The 27,501-nt window shown below is 36.6% G+C and overlaps 1 protein-coding gene across 7 annotated transcripts in view; it reads right to left on the bottom strand.

Annotated features, from left to right (window-relative positions):
• The window catches only part of BIRC6 (baculoviral IAP repeat containing 6), a 173,613-nt gene that overhangs the window by 52,248 nt on the left and 93,864 nt on the right, over positions 1 to 27,501 (bottom strand). For all 7 annotated transcript variants that reach the window (XM_082302472.1, XM_082302475.1, XM_082302476.1 and 4 more), the window contains 10 exons: positions 24,478 to 25,258; positions 23,436 to 23,579; positions 21,610 to 21,739; positions 18,066 to 18,197; positions 15,589 to 15,756; positions 12,880 to 13,053; positions 9,262 to 9,458; positions 6,822 to 7,122; positions 3,899 to 4,116; positions 1,423 to 1,587 (listed from right to left, as the gene is read on the bottom strand). In XM_082302472.1, coding sequence (XP_082158598.1) covers positions 1,423 to 1,587; positions 3,899 to 4,116; positions 6,822 to 7,122; positions 9,262 to 9,458; positions 12,880 to 13,053; positions 15,589 to 15,756; positions 18,066 to 18,197; positions 21,610 to 21,739; positions 23,436 to 23,579; positions 24,478 to 25,258 — 2,410 coding nt within the window. The remainder of the gene's footprint in view (positions 1 to 1,422; positions 1,588 to 3,898; positions 4,117 to 6,821; positions 7,123 to 9,261; positions 9,459 to 12,879; positions 13,054 to 15,588; positions 15,757 to 18,065; positions 18,198 to 21,609; positions 21,740 to 23,435; positions 23,580 to 24,477; positions 25,259 to 27,501) is intronic.

Genomic DNA, 27,501 nt, shown 5'->3' with positions numbered 1-27,501 from the left:
AAACAAAGAGCAGCCTTCCCCTTGCTGATGGTGGGAAGGCACCTCCTGACTGCACACCCACCTGTCTCAAGGGCAGCTGTGGCTGAGTTCACAGGCCCTTACCATGTGTTGTAGTCATAAGCATTTCCATGGGTCTGATTTCTGCAGCTGTACTCTCAAACTAAGTAACTTGGAGGCTTGACGGGCTGTATTGCTTGAAGTCCCAGGGACTCTATTCACCTTTTCACCCCCTTCTCTTTTCTTTCATTCTCCCTTTTTCTTCTAACCTCATTACCCGTGGTATTTTGCTGCAGCATCTTATCAGCACTCTGTAGAATAGAATTTCTCTAAACCTTTCTAGAGCAGGGACCAAGGAAAGCCTGCTGTACAACTGACTGACATGTTCAGCAAAATACTACTTCCTTCAGCTGCTGAGTGCCCTAAGCAAATGCCTCCTTACTTCATGACTTACCACATTCACAGCTAAACTTCTGCCTGGCAGAATACAGAATACTGCCTGGAAGCTACACTGAGATTAATTTAGGTGATTTTTCTCTTTCTTGAATAGAAAAATGCTTTCGAATTTTATTTGTTGTACTTTTGCAAGAGATATGATGATTATGCCATCTGTGACTTAAATAACTGACATCAGAATGGTACCTTCATCAGTCAGGGTGTGGGTATTTTCAGAATTTCATCTCCTTTGTGCTCTAACCCCAGCAGGCTAGCTAATGCTTTTGAACTGCAGGTTCTGTGAATTAAACTTTTGATGGCTAGATACAATCCCATATTCCCTACACTGATCCAAGGTAACAGGGATTGGTTGGATTTCATAATGGACTAAAAAGCCTGATTATGCAGGATTTTTTTTCTCCTTAGGTATTTGGAAGACATCAGAATTTTACTAAGATCTAGATGTTTATTGGCAAACTACTATTGTCATGTAACTGACATACTCAAGATTTTCTAGTATGTATGAGTGAGATTTTGTTATATTGGCATAACACATTGATGGACACTAGTGTCAACTATGGGCACTTCCTTAAAGCAGAGCAAAAATATGCAAGAAATGAATAGGTAACACTGTTTGGCACACAAAACAAAATGCCTATTCCCCTACCCCTCTCCTTTAATGGACAGTCTTTACTTTTGACTCAGTGCAGTGCTTTTGACAGAGGTGTGTGACAGCTCAAGGGAAATGCCTGGTTCACTTTATCTTCAGAATTCACACTGAGGTATTTTGTGCAGCAGCCTACTGACATCTGAAAACAGCCTCGCTCAAAATATGACCTATATAATTTTCCATTAATATAGCTGTTCACAAATAATTTTTGCCCAAAATATTATAATTACTCTGCTATGTGACTGACAAAACTCCGGTTTTCCTATCCAGTCCTAATGCTTTAAGTGCTTCTCATTAATCAAAATTTCATAATTACACACCTGTAGAAGGCAGGTCACGTGCTCTTCTTCTAGTCTTTGCTTAGTCAAAGCTTGTTCAACATCCCATCCTGAAGCTGTAGAGCCTGTTCCAAAGCCTGTACCCTTAGCCCAGTACAACTGCTGTTCCTCTGTTGATGCAGTATTGTGTGTACTTGACACCTGTGGCTAAGGTTAAAAAAAAAAAAAAAAAGAAAATCACAATTATTTCATGATTTCATCTTAGTAGCGTTATCTTTAAAAAGCCTTTGTTATGCAAAAGAATGTAATCTTTTGTTATTAATAATATTAATAAAGTTTATTAAATTTATAAAGATATCATCAGGATCCAGTGAAATTCAAACCTTTCCATAGGAAAGACTGCCACATATATGGAGCTCTGGTAAAGGTCAGCAGTAAACTGTTGAAAGTGGTTCTTCAATTTGACCAGTACTGTAAGCCCTTTGTTGTTCTCTTTTAAGATACTATTACTGCTTAAATGATGAAAGGTATTAAAATGCTACTTAATCAATATAATTCTAAATATCGCAGCTCTGTAATTATTGCTGTTTAACACCTAGTCAAGTTTAATAACAGAATGAGATGAAAGGGATGTGAGTGGAAATGTTATCAAGAGAACAGAACTAAAACACTGAGATGCTCAAGTATTTGCTGATTTTGAATAAATGCTCCAAAACAGCAAGAGGAGTAAGTTACGTGTATAGCTCTGACACGTGATCTCTGCGTCACTAAAATACACACTACCTCCTTAAGAGGGAGGAAGGGACGCATCCTTAAAATTTTCTGAGAGAGCATTTTTCCAGCAGTGCTTGCACAGCTTTTACCAATGGTCTGCCTCAGTGATTTTATTAACAACTCCACTATTACTCTGCTTAGCCCTCATGAAACTGTGGAAGCACTTACACTAATTTTTGAAACTTAGCAGGTCATTGGTGAAAAGGATGTAGAAAAAATTCTTATAAGCATTTTTTAACTGATGCTTTCCTATTTACATATTTAGCACCCTAAACAAGCAACTTGTTACTTTCATTACTTGGTGACAATTAGCTGGAAACCACACCATGCAATATTTTTTTTATGGCTCCAAAAGGTTTCATTTTCTGTTCAGATCTTCTTCAGTGACATTGTTAAAGATTGCATTTTAAAGGAAAGAAATTATGTATGAACAAACTGCAATGGTAAAAGAAGTTATCACCTGTGAAGTATCATACTGACAGTAGTCTGGAATCATCTTTTAACTTTTACACTGGGAATGTAACGTGTCTTGGTGATGAAACAGCTGTGTGGTTATTTTCATGCAGACATTACTCATTACATCACTCATGAACACGTAGTGCCTTTAACACTCAAGAGGACTGTCATAAGCACTGAATTAAAGCACTTAAGGGAGAGTCTGGCCCCAGAAATATAAGCCTCAGTGCAGGCCTGATGGATCTCTAGTTTCAAGTTACCATCTATCACTTGATAGGCATGAATTATGAGAAAGCAAGCTATTTAAGGGGTCATGGTATTACTGAAGCAGAAATAAGAATTAATGGTTGCCCTTTCCCTCCAAACATGCAAAAATGCTAAGGTGTTAATGTGTCAGCAGCCTGATACCCCATTAGAAGTAGAATCTCTCAGCTACCCCTTGGATTTGATTAGCCATTAAAGTGAATTATTCTCAGGCACAGCTGCATCTCTTGGCTTGCTCAACCTTCATCAGTATCAGAGCTGCTAAAATACAGACAGACCTACATTTTGCAGCTACTAATCCATATTCAGTCACCAGGAACTGTTTCATGCAAGACTCTACCAAAACAATGCTAAAGAGGGAAAGTCATTAATGGTTTTTCTAAACACTTTTATAGACAATTAGTACATTATGCAGAAATGGTAACTTACAAACCTAAAAACAAAATCGGAGTACACATATTCTGAATAGAGGGTGGTATAATATGGGAAATACCATGAAGTAAGTTGGATTTTTGAGATTAATTTGGGATCTTTTTGGAAAATTTTTGTCTTGAGATCTCATTTAAATATCAGTACAAAGACAGTTAACAAAAATCATTTCATTAATTCATTAATTTTCACAACTCATTTATATTTGTGAAGCATTTGAAAGGAGAGAGTTTGTAACCAAGAGTTTAGATGATGGGAATGTTAAATAAGGTCATGAGGTTGTGCTATCTAATGGGTACTAAAGAACCACCATTCATTGAGCATTATGCCTGTCCTGAATAAGAATGCCTTGTGAAAGAAACTACACCTCAATGCTTCAAGACAAGCCTTCTTTCTCTACTTTCATGAAAAGCCTACTTTCACGATTACTATGTTTATTTGCAACATGCGGGGACAATTACCTAATCAAGTACTTAATAATTATTTTTAACGTCTGCAAAAATTAGGCAACAATGAAAGCAATGAGATTATTTTCTTTTTTATAGTTAAAACTCTTAGTCCTTCTGGGTGGTACATAGGGTGCTGATAAGCCTACCTCTGCCTGGTTGGGACTAGAGTTGGGCACTCTTGGTGCGTGGTGGCTGAGAGCAGACAGACAAGCCAGGATGAGATGGATAGCCCCGATCTCCAGCGCCATCCTCCTCAGCAGTACTCCATCATCAGTAGTCAGCGGCGTCGTGCTGAACAAACTGCGCAACACATGGAAGGGCAGAGTGGGAAGCACATTTGCTGAAGGAGACTGCAGGATATGACCTAGGTTGAAGAAGAAAAATATCAAACCCACATTTTCTTTCAATAGTTCAATACAGCCTATTAATCTCTGCAATAGTTTATGAACATACAGAAATCGACTAAGGACTTAAGCATTCACATACAGTAAAGCTAGCTAATACTATGTTTCTCTTCAAAAATTTCATCATGAGGAACGTGTAGAATAAAGAATGTTTCTTCATTTTATTCATGGATTTGGTTAAGAACCAAATTTTGAAAATCTGATTTGCCATTTCCAGGGAGAAAACTGGTTTCGAAGGTGGTTTTGACTAATTTTTTTTTAAATACATATATATTTTTAATCATTCCAAATACAGCAAGGTAAAGAATGCATGTGATTAGCTTATAGCAGCTCAGCTGACAAGCAGCAGTAGTAGTTTATCATATGTAGGATTCTTTTTTGGTATTCATGTACCCGAACTGTGCATTAAGTCACTGACACAAACCAAGTTTCTATAGCTGAATACATGGTGAAATACTAACATAATTTTAATTAGATGAGTTGCATGTATTAATTTTGTGCTACAATTACTTAAAATTTTTAATCCCTTTGCATTATGAGGAAAAATTTTCTTTTAAAAGCCACATTCAAATAATGGAGTGACCTATCAATGCATGATACTCAGATATGGGAAACTGTCTCATTTTTTTCCTATATCTAACAATACATTTCACATTCCTTCCCCAGTGCATACATAAATAGAGACAACTGACAACTGGAGATGCTTCAAACAGTGAAAATACTTTAAAATAGCCAACTCTGTCCAGAAGTTTGCTTCCTATTTTAAATATTTTATTTTCTCCCTCACTCGTAAGAGTTTATCAGCTATATCATCAACCAGAGATCTAAACTGAAACACATTACAAATACATATGCCTGAATTTGTGTGTATATGTATCTACACACACACATACATACACATGTTTTAATTCATATCTATCTGATACTCTTTGTAAAGACAATAACAAGAAAGAATCAAAGTCCTCTGACTGGGATCGTCATAAATAAAATCAAAACCTTCTGGAAAATAAGTCCATCTGATAGAATTCCATAACTGCAGGTATAGCCAAATCAAAAAAGAGAAAATCTAAACATTCGCCCATTATTTATCTTTGCAGACAACTGAATCCATGTTTAATCTATAAGCCATGGATTTATAACTGCAGCTCTTCATATTATGCAAGAAAGTAATGAGAGTCCACATGTGTGAAAAGCTGCATTTCAAACTAAAAAGGAAGATACTAATAGTTTATACACAGAACTAATGTAGATTACTGTGTACAACTGAACCCAGATTTTGTAGAGTTGAATTCAGACATTTGGCTTAGGGAATAGAGAAATTGACTGTTTAGTCCAGCTAAAACAAAGGCTATGAGGGAATGTTATTCCCATCAACAAATGCATTGGAGAAAGAAGAGCTATTGGCCACAGACTGCATAAGATTACAGGCTGAAAATTAAAGCAGCCCCTACCCATCAAGAAAATTATGTTCTGGAACTGTATTCCAATAGCAGTAGTGGCTGCATGCACACACATAAAAGGAAAGCAACCCAGATTCTGAAGGTCTCTTTATAATAAAAAGAAAAAAAGGATATCAAAATTGCCTGCAGCACTAAGGGAGTGGGACTACTCCAGAAACTGCATATAGTTCTTCAGTTATTTAGCACTCAAATTAGGTGGGTGTAAGCAGCTAGACTGAATTTTTATTTCCCAGTTTATTCTCGTCTGTCCTGCACCTTATACTGTCCTGCACCTAAATACCAGAGAAATAAAAAGATAAACAGAAGGGAGGGCAAACATGACTCTTGGTTTTCCAGCTGGTCTTATGAGGTCCATGTTGCACACCACTCTAGAGAGTGCTAAATAGAGACCAGCTTCTGATGATCGCAGCCTAGAAAAACCAGCACTCTCTTCAAAGTCATAATCGCAGAATCATGTAGGTTGAAAAAGACCTTTGAGATCACGAAGTTCAACTGTAAACCTGACGCTGCTGAAGTGCATCAGTGCACAATACCCAATGAAAGGAAATGCCTTAAACATACCAAAACACATTTCATACACACTCTTCCAGTTTTTCAAAATAATAAGAAACACAAATATTAGAACCATATGCAGAATTCCAGGTTCATTTGCAAAGACACTAATTTTGTCTTGGCTTGTCTGTTTATTCACTGAAGAATATCCCATTTGATCCTCTGAACTCCTACCATTTAAGGTAGGGCTTCTGCTTAGGCAATTTCATCACCACAATCTTTAGATCTTACTCTCCTTTTCTAGAACAGTATTATTCAGTGGTTTACTCTCCATCTGTTGTAGCTTTTCTCTTACCCATATTATTCTGCATTTGGTTGCAGAATTATTGGATGTTTGCTCAATTAGCTAAGCATATCCAGCTACTCAGACCATTCTGTCTGAAAGTAGTCATCTTGACAGCGTCACTGTATGTTTTATCAGAGCTTATTTTACAATTACTCTGACATGAGATGAGAACCCTTGAATACTGACGATTGTGATAAAACTTTGCCAGACAGAATTTAATAGAGACAAGAGTTTATCAAAGATGCCCGCAACGCAGTTCTGCACAAACCAATTCTAACTTCCTGCTAAAAACAATACAGTGCAAATAAATTTAAGTAAAATGATCTAGCTGTTGTCTATAAAGAAAGGTAATAATTACAGCACATACTTCCTTCACCATCATCTGTAACTCCCAACACCAATCTCAACAGACACTGAGCATGTTTCCGTTCTTTTAGCAGCACCTCAGCATAGCCCGGGAGACGGAGAAATAAACCAAAGGCAGCCAAAGAATGTGCAGGTATGGGAGACATAGTCTGGACTGTTGACTTGATCGGTGGAGGTTCTGCAGCGATTGTTTCTGGTGCTTCATACACCAATTCCCCAGATTGTTCAATGGTAACCCATTCAAACTGATCGCTGTCCTTCTGTTTTTCCTGCGTGGCTGACGTAACCACTGGAGTGCTCACCTTAACCAACAGAAACAACAAAGAAATTTGGCAGTCATTCAGTTAAACCCTTAGACAAAAATTTTATTATAGTTAGGATCTAAAAGACATGCAATCTTAATGTAGGACACAATAAAGAAGTCACATGAAATACTCTACCATTTGCACATACAGGGACCACGCTAAATGGCTGAAAAGGGCGTACTTGTTGCATTTTCAATACACTGCTAGGAAGTTGTACCTACACAAGCAAGTAAACTTATTTTGCCTATCTAAAATCCTCAGTTAAAGTGTGTTGCTTAAATACAGAGGCATAAGAGACACAAATTACTCTGAAGTAAATACAAGATTAGTTTATATAGCAGACTGTTAAATAAGAAATGACCCTTTTATTTTTAACATTAAACAATGCGAACATAAGTATTTAATTTTTAATTACATATTGCAAAAAGAAGAAAAATTAATCATAATGCCTTTAAAAACTAGGAATAACTTCAGGTATCTTAGCAGTCTTGTAGCAACTTGTGATCCTTTTGAGCTTTTGATTGATTTGGCAGGCTTTATTACTATTATACTCTAACAGAACAGTCTGTTTTATGACCAGAGGACCGTGCAGTCAAGCACTATGATGGGAATCAGAGCTTAAGAGGGTAGTAGCTGTACAGTGCCCCAAGACACGATCAAACAATTTAAATGAAATTATAACACCGAGGTGCCTCTCGTAATTAAACATCACAGAGGTTTCAGGCTTTCATGCTATTCAGATAAACTGATTCCATCATATTTAGAATTTTAGTACTTATTACCAGACTGATCTAAACTGGAAAAAATTAATATAAAAAGCCTTTACAGAATTTATCCAGAATACCAAATTCCTAATTTCAAGTCAAAGCCATGTTTTGCAGCATTTATTCCAATTATCTTCACATTAGGAGAATCAGAAGTACCAGTGACTTGGAGGAATATAAAAGTAAAATTAAAGAATTAAGGGTCTGGAGAAGTCATCAGTCTTAACTCTGAACAGTCTATGTGGTATTGTTGTATTTAATTTTTTTTATGGATCACAGAATTCTTATTCAGTATTTGAATCTAAACATATATCTCAAGCTAAGAAATTGTGAAAAGACATTAAGTTCCCAGCACCATAGAAAAATAAGGAAAAAAAGGAATGAAATTTCTCATGGTCATATGTTACCTTTCACATGTTGCAGAGTTCCACACTTCAGTTTTCTTCAATACAGAGTACACATTATCCCTCTTGGAATCCATAATACACTAACTGTTTATGTAAATACTTTTCCTTAACTTGTAATTTTTGAACTGTGTTGGTACTACAGCCCTAAGGCCTTTGTAGAACTATTTACAAAGGATGCATGCTAATTACCCAGTCTCACTACAGGGTTCTTATGGTTGCCATAATTTGACAGTCAGGGTGCTGTTCAGCACCCTTAAGTCATGATTAATTCAGGTTCAAAGGCAATAAATATTCTTTCCTGTTAGGACTATCAGCCAAAAACTTTAAAAATATAGTCAAATACGATATGAATAATTCGCAGGTTATTTTTTCCCTTTTTAGCATTGTGTACCTAGAACAGCAGCCAAAGGAGTAATTCCACACTAATGCCACTACTGACACTTTCGAAATGCCTATCAGTGCATCCAGAGGAATTATCTATATATAAGTATATAAAGAGTAACTATTATTTATTAATATAATTAAGACGATACCGTTATTTATAATAATAAAATTACATCATCGGCTTTGAGAACTGAACTTCACTTAACCATAAAAATATCTGTGAGGGTACACTTACATGAGCAATTGACTGATAAGCAAGTATGCCTTTACGTACATCAGCAACTTTATTTTACTGCACCCTCCAAGGTATTTCACGTTAACAGAAGCAAGGCAAACAGCAACCCTCAATTCATGCTTTAGTCCCACAAGGGCCTGGCTACTCAGGCAGTCTATGACACGGACAGGGAAGCACGTGTATAACTGGACAGGGCTGTGGAGTTAGGCACTTGCCTATTTTAAAGTAGCTTCCCCACGTAACTGAGAAGTTAAACTGAACCATAGAGAAATATAAGGAAAATACTGTCCTTAAACAAACAAAATACTCTCAACGTGTTTTCCAACATTTATTTTTTTCCACTCACTTGCTGAATTACGTCAGGATAAAGCATAGGGAGTCTCTCTGCAATAAGAGCCAATCCACCCATGCCTGCAAAAACTTGCAGTGGAGACTGAATGGGACAGGTTTCAAGAAGTGATTCATCTAGAACTGCATCCATACACTCATCCCCAGGACTGATGGCTTCATCTTCAGGGCAAGGTCCCAGTAAATCTGCATGCTCTACAAAAACACAAACGTAAAAGAAATGAATACATATCATTAGTACTATGTTTATCTCTTTGTCTTCACTTCAAAGTGGACCTCAAAAGTAGTGGCTTCTCCTGAAGCAAAGACTGAGCCAAGAACCTGAAATGAATGAATGCAAGAATATCAGAAGAAAATAAAAGTGTTAGTGGTACCTTTTGCCAGTGACAGCAGATCCATGTCAAACTTATCATTATTTGAACAGGGCTACATGTTAATTATTAGAATTCTATGTATTATTAGAATTTGATCTATGCCTTCAAGACTTTGCTAATTTTGCAGTAATGACACCTTTTAACAATGCCTTTCATCTAGAAGTTAAGTGTAGGTTTGTTACTCTCCAATAAAGAGTTTATAGCTGAAGAAAGGAAAGATAATCTTAACCTTAAATTAGTTTTGCTTCTCACATCTCCTCTCTGTGAGGTGTCAAAATGTCCCTCTGCGAAAGCTGTGAAATTTAATTCTACTCTTCCTCATGAAAAAAGATCATGATCTGGATTTCTAACTTTCTACTTGCCTCCATCCTCCCAGTTTATGACTAAGCACCCTAATATTTTGTACAACAGACAAAAAAAATCAACATTCTATGCACTGATGCACACAGGTATATACAGAATATACTGAACCTTACCACAATTCCTTATTGCCAAAAATAAACCCTCTTTGATAATTGCCACAGGCAAACTTCATTTTATATATTTTATATATTTAATCTAAAAATCTGATTTGCAGATTATATTATTAAACAATATAATGCAGGGGTCCTCCAAGTCTTCACAGTATAGCCATGTCAAAAGGCAGGAGAGAGAAAGTGGTCTTAGTATCTCTTCGCTGTGAGCAGTCTGACACCCACAATAATGCATGGTTATACTCCAAATACACAGCACACAGGCTATTATTTATTATATACTTGTAAAAACACAGAAGCACATTAAAGAATAACTCATGCAGCTACCAAAACAAATTTCTTATGAAAAAATTTTTAAACAGCAGACACTGTATCTTTTAACAGATATTTCATCTTTTAAAACTGTTTCTTCTCTAATTTGAAAGAGAACAGGAAACAGCAGGTCTTTCCCCATGCTAATTCTCAACTTTTAAACATGCAAGAAACACCATTTTACAAGGACATCATGGATATGCTGTGGGAGGATCACAGTGCTTTGGAACTATACGATCAAAGTGTAAGATTGAATAAGCTTAGATCAGGGATATGTAGGAATATGTACATCAATTCATGCTAATTCAAACACACAGACTATGAGAAGTCTGTCTGTCTGAAGGACAAAGGAAAGGTGACAGATACTTTCAAAGCAGGATAATCCTTGTAAGAAAACATTCAAGCCTAACACTTTCAGTACATACAGCTTTGATGTCTACTGCTCTTAAGGACACAGGCAGAAATCTCCTCTGTGGAAGTGCTCTTTTTCCCCACAGATAGTGGCTGAGGGTGTCACAAACATGCTGCTATCAGCAAGGAACTGCCTTCCAGCAGACATATGGAGGATTCCACCTCACTGGGCTGAACGTGATTTGCAATTCAATTGCTTGCAATGGCATGAATTGATCAGACCACAAGAAATGTTAAACATCCTTCATAATGATGGTTTTAAAATAAAGATTTTGACAAAAACCCCTCAACTCTCAGTTTTGCAGTGTAAAAAGCTGTAAACCTTCCCAAAGGAAAAAACCAAGAAATTAGGAACACAGAGATACTGACAATGCACAGAAAGCTGCTTCTCTGGAAAAGCACTTGACAATTAAGTTCTCAGTGAGTACGGCTATAGGCACATCCTTTCATTGTGAGTGCAAATACAATATCATCTTCAAATTCACACAAGGAGTTACACTTAAACATGCTTCTCAAGTCCTTGCTTAGGTTAACCTTCTTATAACCCAATTTAAGCCATTTCGCCTCCGTAAATATTTTCCAAGTTTTCAGTGAAGTCATGCACTTCGGCTGTGGAAAACTGCTGATCTCAATGGCAGCGAAGCACAAAGAAAAAAATGTTAATAAATGGCACTTTTCCTCAGGTAGTAGTAAATGCAGCACTAGAGACACCTGTGAAGCTATAAAATCTATACAGCATGGATGGTGTAAAAAAACCCCCAGTCTACTTTAAGTAGCAAGTAAAGGAATACTGATATGTAAGAATGATTTCTCTAGAAATCATGAGTAGTCATGAAAACGCAGCAGCTCTGACCTTCATTATTGCTGAGTGGTGACTGTGAATGTAACTAATTTTTGCTGTATAGCACCACAGATCAATGGATCTGTAATAAAAAACTCAAATTTTCAAAAGTATTTGTCTCAAGTTTAAAAAATAAAGTGCCCAGTAACTTAACAAAAGTTCAGAGGGCCTTTATGTCTTCACATGCAGCTCTACTACTACTGAACCTTCTCTAAAAATTTGAGTTTTATTCAAATAGTAAAATATTTATTGTAGGTTTAGAATTTAAATAAAGAGCATAACTAAACAAAAGTATTATTTGAAAGAGATAGGTCTCTCAATAGTGTGACAGATATGTATATCCAGATACTACATGGAGTCATGAAATGCTTATTTCAAACGAGACATCACAAATTTTTTTTTTCAACACTTCTGTTTCTTATCTTTTCTAGAAACAGACTATAAAGTGAACAGTCATTAAAAGAAGTCCCTGTCTTAAAATAACTGAATTATTAACTTTGGAGTTCCATGCTGTGTCAGCAGGCTGATGATCAGCAGATCACAATTATCTTAATTTCAAAGTCCCGTTTCTATAAATCTTGCCTAAAGAAATGATACAAAAACATTTTAGAATTCCTGGGATAGACCTCTTCCCTTCTCCAGCAAGTAGATAGTAAGCAATTGGCAAAAGTATTACCAAGAAATACATCATATTATAAAATGTTAAAAACTGATACATGTTTTTATAGCTGGAGTTATAAGACCTGCTTAGATGGGCTTGAGAGAAATCCCCATTTTCAAAGCAGCATTTGGTACCTAAAGCTGCCACAATAAAGAATTTCCCAGGCTTTTCTAATGGCTCCTGTATTACTTAATCTGCCCTGGTTATCAGCACAAACACTTACTAGAGAGAACTGATATACATGTCAAGAAATAAAATATACTGTAACTATACAATCATAATTGTATCACATGCAACATTACAATGAAGAAAGAAAAGTGAAACCAGAACAACCATATTGGAGCATCTTATAGATACAATTTAGACAGGCAATGAATTTGTACTTTATTGTGAAGTTTAGCTCTTGTCTAGAAAAGAATAGCTCAGGAAAATCATCCAAGAACATACAGAAAACTCCTCTTTCTCATCAAGAAAATCAAAGCAATTTTTTTCCCAAATAAAAACATTTTAAAAAGGAATATAGCGAAAAAGTAAGAACACTCACCTTTTTCTGTGTGAAGACGTTTAAATGAGTCTGTTTTTGATAAGCTTGGATCTGAGATTACTTTGGAACCAAGTTTAACTGTCAAATCTATTGATCGGTATCCTTGAGGGAGTTTACGGTCATACAGCAGAGTCAGAAGCTGGGCAAGTGTCATTTCAGCTGGTAATGGCTGACCTAGACAACAATGGCATCAAGTCAGAGAGGAAAATTCTGATTGGGTTATTTTAACATACATATCCAGGTCCTGTTCATTACTTGCACCGCAGATGCCAAATAGACTAAATATTATCTGGCTCCAAACTAAGGCCTTAATTTCACCATTTGTCCTCTTGGGAAAAGGGGCCCCATCAGTTTGGAACCAATCATCAAAAAGATCTATGTCAACATTCCCTAAGGCAGCTCTGTGCTGAGAGCACAAGCACTTGGCGTATTTAGTAAATGGCTAAGGCTGTAAATTGATGTGCATTTTAAGTTGGTACTGGCTGTCCCCTTCTATTAAACACCACCTATGCATCACCCTTGCATTGTGGGGGCATAGAGGTATGTGTGACCATAAGGTAAAATGAATGGTACTGAAAGAAGTGGAAAACAAAGAAACCTGCAATTCTTTTTCAGTCTTACTAATCTCAAGCATAGCTCACTACTTCTGTGTCAAGACAGCAGAACTCAGCAGAAAAAATAAAAGAAGAAGAGCACTGCCCAGGACTACTTTTCTCCACAGCAATGTCGACTTGAAATGCACATGCAATACAGTCCAAACTGATTACTCAAAACTCAGATTTTGGCCACTTTGTTGGTTACAAATATGTTCTTCCCTGAAATTACAAGCTACTCTCAATGCAGAAAAATTTTGCCTGACAACAAGTAGATTTACACATGAAACATTTTAGAGTTGGATCATATAATAAATAGCATGTCCATTTCATCTTGACTGTATTTAACCAAGTAGAACAACACCCAAGAGTTCTTCAATAACAACCTGTTTCTTCAATTGAAGATTATGTCTTAAGAAAAACAAAAATTAGAAATACCTTGCCATTGTACAAGTGAGTAAGTTTTCTGCCCTTTTTTCCCCATTACTGATTTTCTTTGCATGGCATATTTTTTTGTAACAACTGCCTGCTGTGCAAGACACGACCAGATAACAAATACAGAATGGTCTACACGACCATCACAAGACAGCTAAATACTGAAAACGGGCACTGGGTTTTGATCTCATCTCCAGAATAGGACCGTCACAGATTATCCTGAGTTGGAAGGGACTCACAAGGATCAAAGTCCAATTCTTGGCCCTACACAGGATAGCCCCAAGAGTCACACCATGTGCCTGAGAGCATTGTCCAAACACTTCTTGAACTCTGTCATGCTGGCGCTGTGACCACTTCCCTGGAGAGCCTGTTCCAATGCCCAGCCATCCTCTCAGTGAAGAACCTTTTCCTAATATCCACCCTAAATCTCCCTGACACAGCTTCAGGCCATTCCCTCGAGTCCTGTCACTGGTCACCACAGAGAAGAGATTGGTGCCTGCCCCTTCTCTTCCCCTCATGAGGAAGTTGTGACTGCAATGAGGTCTGCCCTCAGTCTCCTCTCCTCCAGGCTGAACCAACGAAGAGACCTCAGCCATTCCTTATACGGCTTCCCCTCAAGGCCCTTCACCCTCTTCATTGCTCTCTTCTAGATTCGCTTTAACAGCTTTATGTCCTTTCTATATGGTGCCACCCAAAGCTGCCCCCAGCACTCGAGGTGAGGCTGCCCCAGTGCAGAGCAGAGCAGGACAATCCCCTCCCTTGCCCGGCTGGCGATGTTGTGCCTGATGCTCGCCTGACCTGCCTACCCTCTGGAAAAGCCTGTAACCATCCATCATGGCACACCGATCACAGGACTCATCCCACAAGGTTTTGCTTACCAATTTTAGATATTTTAATTCAAGTTTGTGATCCTGCCAATAATTGCCAGAGGATAGCCCAAAGCTGGTAATTTGATAGTAAGTTTCAAATTTAGGGGTTTTTTGGGTGAAAATTACTTTTGATCAGAAGTTAACCACCGAATTCCATTAGCTGGATCAAGACAAGAAGCTGTTTGGCATAATATTGAAGTGTTTCACCCATGTTTCTGTCCTTTATTCCTGATCTAAGTCACACCAATTTCTTTCTACACAAGAGAGCCTGCCTACCTTGCCACCAACTTGGCAACCTTGCCATACCGTATCTGATACACATGGAACATGACTAACTGCTTAACATGGTGTTGCTTTAAAACACAAATGTTAGGGAATTCAAGAATATTCCTGAACTGGCAAATCAACCTTTCAGAGAGCAATGCAAGATGGTTGCCCACTCAGAACCTCAAGTAATAGGGCACTGGTACCAGTTCAGTTCTGCCTTGCACATGGAAGAAAACCTAAGCCACCTTACAAACCCACCCCGCTTTCATTTGTGAGTGAAAATGGAAGTGTTTTCAGAGGTTTTTTTAGGAACGAGGTACTAAACTTCAAGGGAGATCAACATAATTGCTACTTTTTTCAAGCTGCTATGATGCTACAACACTGCAGTTGCTGATCCTAAAATTATTTCTAGTTGAAAGCTGTTACCAGCCCAGAAAGGTTCCACACTTCCAAGATGCTAATGCCCATTACCATTGTAACTGCTTCCTGATCACATATCAGCCACTGAAAAATTTTTGATGTTTAAACTGTATTATTAAAGTTACCTGGTAGTAGTTTATGGTATAGATGAAAGACTGGAACACTAATGGTCTTGCTGGAAGATTCTCCTCCTGAGGAAGAAGTACCAACTTTATCTGCCATCACTCTTCCTCGCCTTGATGGTGGACGTGGCGGGGTGGATGAAACAGCTCTTTTTGACTGAGATTTCAAACCTAGTACAGAAGTAAAAAATTTCAACTTGTTCTAGTATTTAATACCTTCAGCCAAGATACAACGTACTCAAAACCTTCAAATAGAAAAAAAGTAAGAACTTAACCTCACTGGCTAATTAAATACCAGAATAACATCCATGTATAAAACATAATGAATATAATTTGAATATAATCCCAGTATTTTTAGTTAAAAGGCTGTGCATTCTCCAAAGCCCCAAACATAAACCAAACCATAAATAGACCATACCATGCGTGAAAAAAGCAAAAGCTATTCCAATTATGCTCTCATTAAAGAGAATGTCTCACAGCAAAACTTTTTTACGTTGTCTTTTCACCTGAAAGCAAGAAAGGCAAAATTTTCCAAATTGACAGACATTTCAGCACAGACTACAGATAACAACTGCTTGTCTGGCCTACAAAGGCGACTTTAGTTTCAGTACTGACAGTACCACATGTGATGAAAAGTGTCTTTAAATGTGCTTTTCAAGTTCCCTAGCCCCAAAACACTTGAAGTAATCACTACATGAAAATTAGGAGGCAGAATAGCTGCATGAAAGCTTACTGTTATTACACAGCAAGACTGCCTTATCTTACGACAGCTTAAGCTGACTTGAGGTACAGCAAAATTATACTGCAATCATGTACCCTTCTGTGCAGGTGAGAGACCAAGGTAAAAAGCCAGCAGGTCAAGATACAAAGACAATTACTAACTTGGACAATTATTATCATTGTCCAAGAGCCAACACAAAACTAACAACATCCACACTTCAAATGCTGTAATACACTCTGGGTTCAGCTGACCATTAGGAGCAGCTCTAATATGCAAGACATTGTCCAATAATCTCAGTACACTAAACTAGTTTGCCTCAGGAAGACCAGGCTGCAAATACCATCTTCTCCCTTTATTAATTTTACCAATAGGTAAAAAGTTAAAGACTTTTAACTTCTTGAGATTCTGAGGACACTAAAAAACCCTCAGAATATATGAAAAAATAATGACAAAAGACAAAAATATTTGACAAAGAGGTAGTAAAAACAAATGCAAACGAAATAAGCTTACTTTAAACTCTCTTGCTAAATTGGAGAAAACTGGAAACAACATCAGAAAAAACTGAAATCTGCTTCTTTATAATAGAGAATGGGCTATATCAGGCAGTAGTATGAGCAATACAACTGGAATGACATGGCTGACTATGCTATGCCCTATCTTCAAGCTTGGCATAATATTTTTGTTTCTTTCCAGATTTTTTTATTCATTTATTTATTATTAAACCTTTGACTGAACCTGTTAATACTTTAGGTATGACAAAAACATGTTTAACTTGTTTAAGTGGCACCTACTGTAAATGTCTTGTCAAATAAAGATGCTGTAATTAACACAGCTATGGGGTTTTAAATGTATACCAAGTTCAGTGAAGCTGCTGGCCTATTCAACAATTGCTTTAAAGTTACATCTACATCAAAAAACCTGAAATAAAAAGCTTAAGAAATATTGGTGTCAAAAGTCAAAGGAAATCAGCATCTCTGCTTTATGCTTCATGAAGTATGAACGAGCTTGAGGTACCTCAACAATGGCAGAAATCTAGATAGAAAGGAAGTAGTTTGAAGTTCATTAATCAACTTCAAACTGAAAGACTAATGATTTCTACAGCCTTCATCTGAACAGTAACATTTGTGTACCACTGCAAAATTACTGTGTTCAATCTATATCCTCTAACAATAGGTCGGCAGGAAAATGGTTTACATAAAAGACTTCTGAAGGTTTGACACATTACTTTTTATAAACTGAATGTTTTTAAAGAAACTCCAGTATTAGTTGTTTCCAAGTGGAATAACATGGTTTTATGCTGACATCTCCATCTGACAGTTTTTAGCAGAATAGCACTAGTTATTATGCAAAGTATGTGGATACATTTTATTTCCAAAGCATATTTTGGGTATAGAGGTGGTTAAACTCTGATGCACCAGCTCCTGCAAAAAGGTAGAAGTAATAATACCCACCAAGCTCCAGGTGTGTCTTTAAAAAATGCTGTAAAATACCCTAGCAACAGCTTTCATGAAGATACCACTGACACATACATGTAGGTACAAATTTGTCACACTATAATCTGCTAGAGGCAGTTGTTCCACCAGGAATCAATCCTTGCTACCTAACAGTCAGTTACATTAAAATTGTAGTACTGGGTACTACAATTTTTCTAACCATCACTAGTAGTAAAATTAATTATTGGTAGGTATTTTCTTCCACACACACACACTTTTAACACCCGAAAGATCCATTTTATAAAAGACAGAAGAGAAAGACATACCAGAAGCAACAACAACACTGTAATTGTCCTGAAATCCATTTTCTGCTTTAACTTTCTCTTTCTCTTCATAGTTCTTTTTTTCTTTATCTTCCTTCTGTTCATTAATTAGCTTAGCTGTAATACTGGGTGTATCTATATGGGGACGGGTCAGGGGAGGACAAGGACAAACAAAAAAAGAGAGGAAAGAAAAGCATTTCAAGATACTAAGTTGTTTTTATTAGTTTCTAAGCTGTTTACAAGGCTATTCCGAACTACTTTAGTGTCTGAGTTCCAATACAGGCAGCAATAATCTTGTCAATACCTATGAATTAAGATATTACAGTAATTCTGTCCCCTTCTTCTTGCAAAACTCTGTTCTCTGACAATTTAAATTTGTAACAGTTTAAAACCATTACTTGATGAGTCAAGTGTTTTCACAATAAAAAACCCACTAAACCACTGCAATCAACCAAAACTGAGATTAAGCAAAAAATCCCCATCCAAACCCAATGAACCAAAACACCACAAAAAATCTTGACAAAACAACAACAGCAAAAAAAATCCAAAAAAAAAAGAAATTCCAATACTTTTTTGTTTTTTAATGATAGCTGCAGACTTTTTAAAATAGGCTCTTGTATTTGGGCCTGGGTATCTCATGTTACATACTGATCCAATTTCAGGCAAATTCTCTTCCTCTGAAATTGGAAGATGCCTAAAGTACATTACACAACCAAAACTTGAGCTGTTTGCTTAAGAGAACATTAGATTACTGCAGTTCAATCATTTTGGTTCAATCATTAGTGTAGATCACAACTGTAAGTAAGTTATTAAACCTAATCTAATTTATTAAATCACTGATGATTGGTGACAATGGATGATTTCACACCCTGTACGGTACAACACTGGCACCAAAATGGCCAAGTAATTCTCTAATTGCTGCTGAGTAGTAACATGCTTCCACATAGCCACAGCAGCTTTAAGTCATAACCAGACTCAAGCCTAGAAGTACCATGCAGCTACCTTTAACTGTGTGTCACCTGTGGGTGAAGTGCTGAAAGGAATGTGGTTTGGCTGCTTGGAAATATATTATGATTTGTGCCTAAAGACATTGGTTATTTCTGTGTCAGACAGCAGTGGAGACTAAAAAAAGATAGAGTATGAAACTACTGCCACTTTGGACTCAATATTCACACACATACACTCTCTCTATGTATAGATGTGTATGTATACAAACACGTGTACATATACACGTGTACATATACACACACACACATCTGTCTATGAAACTTTTCTAAAAATTTTCATCAGTACTATTATTATTATTACTACTACTATTATTATTATTAAACTTCTGAGTTGCTCTAGTTTTGTCCCATGGACTCAATGTCCATTTACTGCTGGGGAATTTAAAGATTATTAATAAAATTATTAAAGAAGGTTAAGCAATGGTATTTTAACTACTCAGGTGATACCCAGATTTGTTGTTCAGTTTTTCTGACCAAAAGCAGTAACTCAAGACTAAGGTGCATGGAATACAAACCAGCTGGTACTCATCCTAAGCAATCCTATCTACAGTGTACTGCATATTTTCTTCCTATGTTGAAAGGATACAAGCAGCAGATTTATCACTGATTTTAGGAACCTTTTCTCCCCCTTTTTTTTAAAAGCTGGGAAAAAAGTACCAAGTGAATATGCTTCTTGTGATTTATTTACGCAGAAAGTATGAGTGATTATTTTGAGACATTAACAGTAGTTAAGAAAAAAGAAGTTAACCCAAGGGACAGATTCTGACACAGGATCTTCATGACTTCCTATTGCTGTAGTGCTGACAGCAGTTTCTTTCTTTTCTCCCCCAGTCCCATCCCTTCTCTCTCTCACCCCAAACACACCGCTTGGTCCTCTTATATCCAAGCCTTCTTTACTCTGTCCTAACCATGGACTTCATGGAATGCCATATGAGCCACAAAGCCAAGGCGTAACAATGCTGTAGCAAACCCCAAAGTTATGGTGCCCTCAAAGTCAGCATTTGACCATTTTCAATTACAGACATTACCGTTTACCACATCACCACCTTCTCCTTTCCAGTCCTTATTAGCACTGGCTATCAAGCTGACCACAATACACCACTAAGGCAGCTACTCAGTACAGTTTATGTCACTACTCAACAACTGATCCCTACCTCGTATGCAGTGACCATCCCACCCATTAGAGTAATGAGATCTTGGTGCAGTTTGTGGTCAGAAAGACCTTAGTCACATTTCACACATGACTCTCTGGACAGTAAATAAATATAGAATTCTATCAGAAAGAGTAAACTATTCCTTGATAAGTAAGATACATGCATTTTGCTAGGAATAGATTATTTTTCTATTAAAATCCTAAAACACATCTTGTCCTATCAAGTATTCTGTCAAATACCATTTTGGTACTCCTGTCAGCTTGTTAGGTATCATTTATTGCCCTAGCAAATTTGTTAGCAATTTCAGTGTAAAAATCTTCCGTAGATATAAAAAAGCAATAGTTCCTTTTAACTCTACAAAGATCTGCCTCATAAACTAAAAGTTGATCTACACTGAGTTCCAAGAAAGTACACATTCAAGTAAACCCACTTATAAGAACATACATTCCTAGTCAGATGAATGTGCAACTAAGTGCACACCCTTCAGTGCACATCTCCCATACGGCAAAAACATAATTGCTCTAATGATCTTTGACTTTTCTTTGATATTACTAAGAACCACATCTTAGGAATAAAGAGGAAGTCCTGTATTTGTTAATTTTTTTTAACTAGATGTATAAAACTGATTTTTCATCTAACATGTCCAAATAATTCTTGCTCTATTTATTACTAAGGGAGAATCAACTTGCATCTTGCCTGGTTTTACCTACAGAGCTCTGGCATGGACACGACATCTTTGGTATGAATTCTACTACTTAACTAAATTAAAAAAAATTATTAACCCTAATCTTTAACATATATTTCTGTTTCCGAAAGTATTAAATAAACACTAAAATTAAAGGTGCAATTCATTTTGTGATTAAGATGTCTACCATTCAGGTGTCAAAATCCACATTACGGTCTGTGAAGGCCTGATCAACACAATTCCCTAAGGAGAGGTTCATCTCTCAGTGTATATTCAAGTAGTATAACTGAAAGTACTGAAATTTAAAAAAAACCCAAATAAATTAATGCCTTAACATTATCCTCTCACTGTGCTAACTTTAAAATTAATATCTAAAAGTAAAAGATGCTTTTTCAATTTCCATTTAGTAAGCAAATGCGAATATTTATATAGCAGTCAAATGTATATCCACAGAGATTAGATGGTGCCTTCATCAAGGTCCTTTTCACAGGACATACATCTGCACCTTGAGATATATCACTGAGTTCCAGGATATTTAACTGACAAAATTTGGAGAAATTTAATGAATGGATGAAAGACAGTGTATTTAAAGGCTGGTATTTGCAGCATCATTTGTATGGTCAAACAAACAGTATACGATTTTTTTTTTAAACTGCATTTAAAAAAAAGCAAAGCAAAACCATGAACCATTCCAAACTTGCCTGACACACGATCAAGAACCTCTGCTAGAGTTGTTGAGACAGGCAAGTGAAGAGTACGAAATTTGTGTCCAGCTCCGTACATTGGATGTTGAATTACATGACTAGTTGCATTAATTCTACCTTTGTACAGCTGAAAGGGAAAAACAGTCAACATTTAACATGACTTCAACACTGAGAAATAAATTAAACCACTAAGTTCTTAAAAAGCCACGTCAGCTAATAAAGCTAAATTCTTAGTGTGCTAATAAAGAAAACGGACATATCCTTCACCTTTGGAGGCATACAGTAAAAATGTCTTAAATTAGGACAAGTTTAATTTTTTAACTCAAAATAATTTGTTTTGAAAGCCTACAATATTTTTAGGATCGGAAACAGTATGATACCATCTTCACTTTAAAAAACCCAATTATTTTAGATAGCTGTAATATGAGAGGAAAAATTGAGTGCCTGAGAGTTGCAATTATTCAGGAAAAGAAAACTTAACTCTGAAACTAAATATAGAAAAATAACAATATACTTTGAGTAGAGAAAGATGATGTTTCTCTATTACTCTGACTTGAGGAGGAAGTTTATTCTAGACTTAATATCTACTTTTTGTTATTATGACAGGTAACTAAGTTACTATTAGTTAAAACATTTCAAATATTTTACTGTAATGTATTTTAGGCAGCCCTGAAGACCTGTTTATTAATGTGCACTTACACAACCAGTTTACTGTAGTGAATGCAATAAAAAAATCAGTATTTGCCGACAGTCAGAACTGAGCTTCTGAAATACAGTTTTGGTAAGAACTTTCAAGATAAAAATGAGGAACCAATCTTTGAAAAGTTTTGTTGTTGGATATTCTAGAAGTATATACTGTACATCCACATTATTTTTAAGGATTGTCTTTGGATGCTATAGGAGGAATCATCTCAGTAAGAACAGACTTTCACAGTGTTTTTAATAGAAGAAACTGAATTATGACAACTTCAAGACATTTTTTCTGCTTTGACATATCTACTAACAGCTTTCTGTAAAAATCTGTTGTATGTAAAACAATTAACAGAAAATTGATGTTACCTTCACATTATCAATGGATCTGTTAACAACTACTCAGCCAAGTTAAAACAAAACTTTTTTATGTTTGTGCTAAAACTGTATTTGTGCCTCCTTTTCCATTTTATATTATCCGATCCAGTTTCCCTCATATATCTCCTGGAGGACTTTACTTCAGAGATGCAGAAACCAAAGCAGTAAATATTTTTTTCTGGATGGCAGGATCAGATCTTTTAAAAAAACTTGTGGTTTCACCCTATTTTTTTAGTCACAGCCTTCAATGGAGAGCACTTCAGACATCAATTGTAATTCTGTTCCAGTGAAGCATGTGGAAGCATAAAGCATACATCTGCTTTATAAATTAATTCACGTATTTGTCACTCAGTTTATTCATGGAATTTTGGCTAATTGCTGAAGGATCTCTGCCAATTTTGACTATGACTGATCCTTCATGAAACTGCTAAGGACTACTGGAGAGATATTGTATCTATATTTGCTGCTGGTGTGTAAGGCTGCTACTAGAAAGCCTTCTGTAAGAAAAATTTCAGCTGTCAGATCTTTCAGAAGCAGTGCAATTCCTACAAATATTGTGTGTTATCTTAACACAGTGCCTTGAATTTTCTTCTAAAATGCTGTTACAATTCAACAGCACTTTCCTTTCCAAAATTCCATAATATGTACAGCAGAAAAAAGCTGCTGTCTAACATTTCAAAGTTGAATATACTCAGACTTAAGATTTAGAGGCTAAATTTATTCCATGTTTGCTGTACGGTATCAAAAATTCTTACTGGACAAGGCGACTGAAGAAACAATGTCACTTTCTCATCCTCTAGCATCAGCTGCAAAAAAAGCCGCCTAATAAATCCTGAAATATTTCCAGACGTTGGCAGGTTGCCACGCTGAGGAGAGGACTGGAACAATTCACAGAGAACCTGAGAATGCAAAATGATATCAGATTTAAAATATTTCTATATTTAGGTCTCTAAAATATAGCTCTACACAGCCATAGGAGGCAGTGCCTGAGATCCACTTCCAGCTATCACACAAACCAGCTCAGAAATGAGCAGCACTGCAGAAAATACCTGCAGCAAATAAGGCCCTTAATTTAAAACACTGACAACCGCATCAAAGTAATTGTAAAGATGTGGATTTCTCTGAAAGATAAAAAACTGAAAATAAAGTAGTTATAAAAACACCTTCTGAATCCCTAAAACAAACAATTCCCACAGCATAATGCAGTATTACTCCCAGCCATTAATAGAGAACTGACTCAATTTTTTACTCTACTTCTTCCTAGGGTATCATCATTCTTAATGCTGAAAAGCCTTTTTTTCATTATACTTGTATTCAGCTAGGTCTGCAAGGTTAATAAATGTGAGGAAGATAGTGGAATCTGCTCTAGAATGCCAAATGCAGAGCCATATTCTGCAATACCCTGTATTTCCTCGGACACAGGTTGCACAAGCAAACTTCCCAGGAAATCTCCTTAGGTTACTAAGGGTAAATATGTGTATGAAGCTTGATGTTCAAATTTCATTTCACAAACATTTAGCCCAAACCAATTAAACAGCCTTTTGGAGTTTGGTCTAAAGTTTATTCCTCTAAACCAAGAAGAATACAAATCTATACACAGGACTGGACAGCCATGCCAAAACATTTTTATACATTTCAGACTCAGACCAACAAGCTAACCATTTTAATATAAAATTTTTCCATTCAGTGACAGCTTACAAAAACCCAAGTTATTACAAAGAAAGGTAAAAACCAGAAAATTTTCAAAGTTAGTTGCAGCTATTAATAAATTAAAACATTATTATTTTTCTCTCTCACCTGTGCCATAAGTCTCTGGTTATTAGGATGGCAAGAGATGCACTGTAGGAAGAAAGCAACGGTTGCATTTTCAATTGCTGTCCGCTGCTGAGTGGTCAGTCCTGTGGTTACAGTTGAAGAAAGCAAGCTGGATCTTGCACTGGCCTGTTGTGCTGTCATATTGTGTCCTCCAGAGGTAGCACCAGAATGGCACAACAGGAATAAAAGTGCTGTCCACAATGGATTGACTTCAGAGCCACCTAACCAATCCTTCATCATGTGGCTGTTGCCAACTTCTGTCAGAAACCTGAGAACAGGAGCAACCAGGTCTGCCGTGATGGGCATTTTATTAAAGTGCTGTGGAAGATGATGCCTCCTGAGCCTGTCCTGGGTGACATCCATTGATTGTGCAGTGCAGTCGGAGCTAGAAGTATGGTTAAAGCAAAAACTAGCAAGACTTCTTACAAGCAGTGAAGGCAAACCTGAGTCCAGTAACTGCTTGATAGCTTCAGGAGACTGAGATGAGGCAGCAAGAGTAGCCAGGTGAGACTCTGTTAGTGCAAGAGGGGCTTGTGCGTTTTTAGAGTCATCTGTCAAAGATGAACTAAGGTCCTGCTTTTTGCTGTCATCGGTCATAGACAGTCTGTGTTGACACTGCATTGGAGGAGGAGTGATACCCATCCATCCCATGAGTAAGGAAAAATAATTTGGGTGGATGTGGCACATGGAACAAAGCAAACTATCGACAGCTTTCTTCAAAACCATGTTGCAGGGAAGAGACATGGACCAGTTAAACAGTGACCTGTAGAAGACAGGAAATCATATCAACACATAGTTTGCCACTCATTTTCCCCTTTTTTATTATTGGTTCATACAACATTTTTGCACATTTATGATTTACTATTGTAGAAGCTGCTGTAAAACACTCCGTGCTGAACTCAGAAGCTTCTTTTGGATCAGAGTATCAGCAGGATGCTGATTACCCAAAAGGCATTTCTCAATTGTATGCTTAAATTTCTTTCGCCATACTGTATTTTAAAGAGATATAAACCAACTTTTCTGGCATGCTGCAGACAAAAACCAGATTTCACTCTTTTGACAGTTGTCATACATCTTATCCGTTTTTAACCAACTGCAACCTCTTTGTGCTGTCAATTCTCCAAGCTGCAGCTATTAGGGTCACACACGTGCGTACATAGGCTCCTTTACATGAAGGTCTCAATTCTTTGTAAGAACTGAAAGTATTTTAACATGTTTCAAAATTTTTTAAAATCTCCCTTATTAGGCATCTTCCTGAAGATGCTGCAAAATAAATGAAAGCAGCAATGATTTTGTTGGTTGAACAACACTACCCTTGCTGTCCTTACTTGACCTAAACTTAGGACACAAGTTAAGAACAGAATTATTCCTCAGTGATTCTAAAATCCCACCTACCTTTGGCCTCACATCCAAGTACTATCTGTCTGAATGCTAATCCAAGGCATATGAGTGCAGAAGCTAATTTAGCTCCTGTTACTCAGCTTGAATTTCAGTAGGGGTGCTTTTAAAGTAAAATGATCATTTCTTCACAGAGACTTGTTCAGAGTATGTGAAGTATTTTTAAAAAAAAGCTGGTTTTCCAAATTGCATTCACAGTACCTTGACACCACAGATGTTACATTATCTTAAAATTTACATACAGAGGTGAACATTCACTTCATGCCATTCAACACTAGGTTTTTAAATTAAGTTTGGACGTATCACCATATATTACATTTCCATTTGAAGATAAGGATTGTTTTTCCCTCTTTTGGATGGACCCTATGTTTAGTCTAAGGGCACTCTAGGAACTCAAGAACCTCTTTGGGTCTAACCAAAAGTTGGATTTATCACCAGTCAAGAGAATGTTTGATAAAACCCCTCCCCAACAGAAAACTCATCTCAATGACTAAATGATCTATAACTTCTGGAAAGACAGTCACAATTTCCAAAAGTCCACATACAATAAAGCTACACTAAAACTCTTCTCCAACTGTATATTAACACAATCCAACTGCCAAAAATCTTCTGGATGAGTTCATGCTCTAGGAAAAATAAGGTTTTTTTCTAAATACATATTTAAAAATAACTCAGGATTAGCATCCATTGGCCAAAGCAAAAATACTGAAATGGAAAATGGGGATGATGGGAAAATATTTCCAAGAAAAAAGTGATTTATCACATGAAGGAGAAACTTGGAGTTATAGCTAGAATCCATTAATATTTCAAAAGTTACAATATCAAAGAAGATTACGGATACACATGGAAAGTTATTTTTAATAGAAAAATTATTTACCCATATAACTCTAGCATAAATGCTTTTATATTTATTAAAAAATATATTTTATAATTTGCTCCAGGTGGTAGCTGGTATGAGCTATAGCTTTATATCTGGCAGGAGGTAGGGGAACAGGGCTGTATTGCAACATGAATACTCAAACTAGGTACTTAAGTTTTATTAGTATTTCTGTCATTTCTCCCTGTGATGAAAACAACTCACTGTCCTCCAAAAGACACGAACTCAGTTGTGAAACCCACTTTTATATAAATCTAATTGGGCTGTGGATATTTGAAAGTCCATTTTTATTAGAGCTTTTCCTTTTCAAATGTTAAAATGTATCCTGAAAATGTGTTTCTGTTAAAAGTGTACTGCTAAAAGGACTAATTGACCTGCAACTTAAAATCCTTAAACCAATTCCCAAGATGAACAAGCTCATTTTGAATTAAAAATTATCCTTATCACAGTATCACTGAAGAGTCTTTGGAAATTGTCTTGCTTGTAGTCATGCATCTAAAGACCATAGTGTTGCACATATATAAGAGCTCCACATGCTTGTACCTGTAACCATAACTTATACACTTGCTGGAGTCTGAATGTTTGACTACACCTAAAGGAGACTGGTCGTGGAAAAACATGAAGGTTTTCTAAAAGCAACAACAAAACCATATGCAAAGATCCCTTCATTAACTGCATTTGCATTCAACAGTAAAAATAAAAGATGCTTGACTAATACTAGATACAGTAAT

Source organism: Coloeus monedula (assembly GCF_965178545.1).
Source record: "Coloeus monedula genome assembly, chromosome: 2".
In the NCBI taxonomy this organism is placed as follows: Eukaryota; Metazoa; Chordata; class Aves; order Passeriformes; family Corvidae; genus Coloeus; species Coloeus monedula.
The sequence above is the reverse complement of the archived record's forward strand: the minus strand, read 5'-3'. Positions and strand labels throughout refer to the sequence as shown.